Here is a 4,935-nt window from a genome sequence, read left to right on the forward strand (position 1 = left end):
AGGCTGATGATCAAAGCCTAGTGTGAGAGGGTCAACAGCTCTTACTTATGACAGTGTAGTCTACAACACCCATTCTCGCATGCTTGACCATGGTTGCATGCCATTCAATAGATGCATGTGTGCGCTATGTAGTATCTCGATAAAATCGCATCCATGTGGTGTTATGTCTACACCCTTATCAATTGATATCCTCCAACCATGTGTATACTTGCATGGAAGGAGGATATCAGCTGATAGGGATGTAGACATAAATAATGCCACGTGGAGAAGCTATTATCAAGATAATACCTTCCATCTCAAACTACGCAAAGAGGTTTATTCTCCCTGGGTAGTTCCTGCATTGAATCAACTACCAAATATGTTCGATGCTTGATGGCACCGGTGGAGGAGAATGATGGCCCCTCTTTCCGCTTCCCCGGAGAACATAGCATGCACACGCATCTATTGAATGACATGCAACCATGGCTAAGCATGCCGGAATACATCTTTATGGGTGAAGTATACGTGTTTAATGACATGCTCAGTCATGGTCACATGCATTCAAAAGATGCATGTGTGCTATGTAGTATCTTGATAATAGCGTGTCCATGTGGCATTATGTTTGCAATCCCTATCAGGTGATATCATCCTCCATCCCATGTTGGATGCATAACATTCAACGTGAGTAGTCTCTGAACTCTGACTATGAGGCTAATGATTCCTAATATGCATCATGGGTTTGTCTCTGCTTCTTTATATCTCATTTATGTAGAGAGCAAAAGTTTATGATTGATGACTGAATGGAGGGGCTAAGTCCATCTCAAAACATCCAAATGACTTTCCCTGAAATCTCATAGTGCACAAGCCATAGTGTATTTTTTTGCAAGAGAAGCATGCCATTGCATAGACCACCTTGCCCACAATTGATTATGAGTCACACAAAACACAACATCCATAAGGAGAAGATTCAACAATCCACCACATCTCCTCCTATGGCTAGTCTAGATCTAGACCCACACACTGTTGGCTCTGTTCGAGTCTCAGAACGAGCGTGCTCGTTTCTGACCCGGCTCGAAACATTTCTCTGTTCGAGTCTCAGAACGAGCGTGCTCATTTCTGACCCCAGCTTGAAAAACAAAAACGTTTCTCTGTTCGAGTCTCAAAACGAGCGTGCTCGTTTTTGACCCCGGCTTGTTAATGACAAAAGCGTTTCTCTGTTCAAGTCTCAGAATGAGCGTGCTTGTTTCTAACCCCGGCTCGAAAAACAAAAACAAAAATGTTGGCTTAACACTCGATTATGAGCACATCACTCACTTAAATGGTCTGTCATGCTCTCCTTACACCTAGTGTAACCTGTGAATCATGAAAAATAGATAGCTAATCCATACTAGAGATACGGCATACTTCCCTCCTTAAGAACTCACCTCCATTAGGGCAAAGCTACTAAATCCAGACTCTTAGTCCTCCATATATCTTCCCAACATATGCAATACTCACATGGAATCCAACCTTATGAGCTACTCCACATGATCTTGTACCCGTAAAGATGGTCTCCACGATTGAGATTATCCATCTCAAAACATACCGCAAACACTATTGTGAGTATTCCCACGTACTGTTAAAAATTTAAACATATCAGAAAAGTCTCACTTGCAGGCCATGATTAACTCACTCTACGAATAGAAAAAACATTCGAGTTTTCCACTCCAAGTAAACCAGACCAGATAACTTTAATGCGCTCCAATCAAAAACTTCGGGCACTTCACAAACATGCTTTTGATCCGCATATTATAGTGACTGCAGAAGGCAAGGAAAAGGTACATAGGTCTGCAAGACTTCCAAAAACTAGCTCAAAACTTGCAGCCATGTAGTTTACCCTGATTCATCCCAAAACATCAGGATCGTGTAGAAATTCATATCCTAGAGCTAAGGCTACTATGAGCACTTCTCTGAAGTACATGTTTTACAACTGACAGATTCACAAGCATTTTCGGCCCAAATTGTGGCTTGCACAGGAATAATCCTTTTGTGCCTTGTCCTCCTCTTTGCTTGGAAAGGGAGACATGAAAGAGACCCTTGAAAACTTCGATGTGTAGAGTATTTTTGGGATCAAGATCAAGCATATTAGTTTCCTTAAAAAGACGAAGGCTGGCACCCTCGGAAGCAGCATTGACATTTGTAAATCACACAGAACATAAAAAATATGCATAGTTTCACACAATACTTGCAGGCTGAAGTTCTTTGGTGCGAATAATTGGAGAAGGGCAAAATCAATATGAAACTGCATGGCTCACTGCCATGGTCTATATACATGTAAAATATGTACAAAAACACTCAGCACCTGGTCCTGCCTTGCCAAATCCCTACTAACAAAAGCTCCACTAGAGCTTTTCACAGTGCTAAAAATACTTTAGATTACACAACACGAGAATATTTGCAGCCCATATCTTGTCTCTACCAAAAGCATGCTAATATCATCACGTTGCAGCAGTGGCCCCCAGAAATCTGCATAGAAAACTCCTGCTTAAGCTCTTTAATATTTTCTTTACTAACCAATGATCTAGAGGCATGAATTTGAAGATTCCTTCTTTATTATAATCTTCCTTGCTGCTCTTTCGACAATGAATTAATTGCATCATCACGGCTTCAATCAATATTTCTCTCTTAAGAGGCGATCTGCAGGGACATGTATAAGTGAGTCAGCAATTGCTATATCATTGGTCCATCATGCAACTATGACATTGAGATATCCTGACTCCTCACCTCAGCAAGCAGCCTGCTGTGGCACAAAATCAGCCAGCAGGAAGAGATCAATGCTCCATAACCACGTTACAGATGTAATCCATGACACCTATGAAACTCTAGCAATTTGCCATCAGTACAGATAGCCATCCCAATGCCTGACCTTCCAGCATTATCCACTCCCTGATAATAAAGGCACCATTCCTTGCCATCCATGTGCACCAGACAAGGGCTATGTATTTCTTTGCTATCCCATGCGTTTGGTGTTGCTGCTGTGGTGAACACAGGACTATCAGAGCACCTTTCCCATTGGGATAATCCATCTTTGGATCGAGCAAGTCCAAAGCTACTGCTTCCATCTGCAGCAACACCTTCATAAATCATCAAGTAACCATTACCATCAGGATGAGGGACCACTTGAGGACATTTCACTCCAAATTCATCAAAGGAACCAGGAGGGCCCCCACCCAGAACCTTCCCAAACTTGACCCATTTTATGGCATCACGAGACCTTGCATAGCCCACACTGAAACAGCCTGATTTCTGATCAAATGAATGATAATACATCCTCAGATCCTCCGCATTGAAGAAGACAACATGGGGGGCAGCAATGAACAGAGAGTCCCACTCATTTTCTGCACCTACATCTAAAAGGGAACCACTGTGATGACTCCCTTCTATCCTTGCCCAGTTTCTTCCATCATGACTCATGGTGAGCCCAGGCCGCGTTCTAAGCACTGCTACTTTTCCGTCATAGCATTTGAATTCCGGCAAGTTTGCCGGCAGATTATCAGGTTTTGGTATTTCAACCTCCTCAGAGCTGCCTCCTGTATAATACATCCAGTAGACTCCTGCCACAGCTCTACCCTTCATACTAGACATGACGAGAACATCAGAAGGACGAGTAATCTCGGTGTCAAAGGCCCACCAGTTGCTGCTGCAGTCCAGAACCTTTCCGACCCCTTCACTACCATGCTCGTTGTTATCCACTACTCCATTACCTCTTTTCCAGTGCACTCCATTGGAAGAGATGGCAAGACCCATGACCTCACTGCCCCACCTCTTTGAATCTCCTTCAGAGTCTTGCTGATCAGCAAGCCTTCCACTGTACCACATCAACCATCTCTCCTCGTTGTCGCTCAAATATCGCCTAACGACGGGGGCACCCACGCTTTCACTATCCCATGCATCTGCTTGTTGACTTAACCCTAGCACGAAACCTTGCATTTCCATCTCTGTGTTAGAATCACTACCCTCCAAAATGCTGGTGGAATCATCAAGCCTGGCTCCCAATAGCTCAGCTGGAGCTTCAATGGCACCTCCGCTGCAATCAATGCCGCCAGGTTGCTTCTTCTCATCCGACACAGCATCAGAGCGATCGGCCGTATCATGCTGGTTAGAATCTATGGCTCGGATGGATGTGATTCTTGCCTTGGCGTGTACTCCCCTACATTTACTAACCTTAAATTTCATCAGTGCTCCTCCTGGTGAGGCCTTAATGCCGCACGAAGGTGAAAACCCTAATGTGACGGGCATGACTTGTCCGCCATTGCTCGGCAAACACTGGGTTAAGATGTGGCGGGCATCCGGAGATGGAGGAAACCCTAATTTAAAAGGCATGGAGCGTACAAGACCCTGCGTTGGCATGAGGCGGGCATCCATGGGCCTGGCCTGTGTGCTCGAAAGTGCATGGCACCACTGTGTGCTCTCCATTTTCAAGCAGAGAACGCTACTGCGTTGCAGGTGAGGGGAACTTACCGGATTAGGAATGGATTCCATATCTGGCCTTCCAAAGGGTTGTCTGTGTTATCTCTTGTTGGGAGATTGGAGAAACCCTAATCCAGAAACTCACAAGAGATGCTTACGTTTGGCTGATCAGCAGCTACATAGAAGCGTGCAGAAACGCCTAACTTTAACATGAGAACCTTTACTTCCCCCGACTCTCCAGTTAAAAGCCAGTCGAGTCCTGATTTTCTAATGTTATATTTCCGACCTTTGATCTCGCTACTTTCTACTAAAAAATCAAATTTTATGTCATATATTAACCGCTTGATTAAAAAAATTTAGATCCCTTTTCTCCCCGTTCACTCAGATACTTATGTTGTATTTAGCCTTTTCTGTTCACCCACATATTTATTAGTTTTCTTTCCGAGGAATTATTTATTAGTAATACTAAAGGGTCGCACAAACGCACAAACAGAGTAAGAAATTTAG

At 43.7% G+C, this 4,935-nt stretch overlaps 1 protein-coding gene across 1 annotated transcript; it reads right to left on the reverse strand.

Moving 5' to 3' along the window:
- Positions 1-2,233: 2,233 nt before the first annotated feature.
- LOC147625626 (uncharacterized) lies at positions 2,234-4,718 on the reverse strand. Its single transcript, XM_086817141.1, has 2 exons — positions 2,743-4,718; positions 2,234-2,655 (listed from the first exon to the last, which is right to left on the reverse strand). Exon 1 carries the CDS (start codon positions 4,498-4,500, stop codon positions 2,809-2,811), a length of 1,692 nt encoding a protein of 563 aa, XP_086673267.1. The 5' UTR covers positions 4,501-4,718; the 3' UTR covers positions 2,234-2,655; positions 2,743-2,808.
- Positions 4,719-4,935: the final 217 nt, after the last annotated feature.

Source organism: Cibotium barometz, chromosome 23 (genome assembly GCF_041138505.1).
Source record: "Cibotium barometz isolate CiBa-2024 chromosome 23, ASM4113850v1, whole genome shotgun sequence".
NCBI classification, from domain to species: Eukaryota; Viridiplantae; Streptophyta; class Polypodiopsida; order Cyatheales; family Cibotiaceae; genus Cibotium; species Cibotium barometz.

Bases quoted from the DNA above. Each gene is read 5' to 3' on its own strand.
- LOC147625626 (XM_086817141.1), bottom strand. From the start codon at position 4,500: ATGGAATCCATTCCTAATCCGGTAAGTTCCCCTCACCTGCAACGCAGT.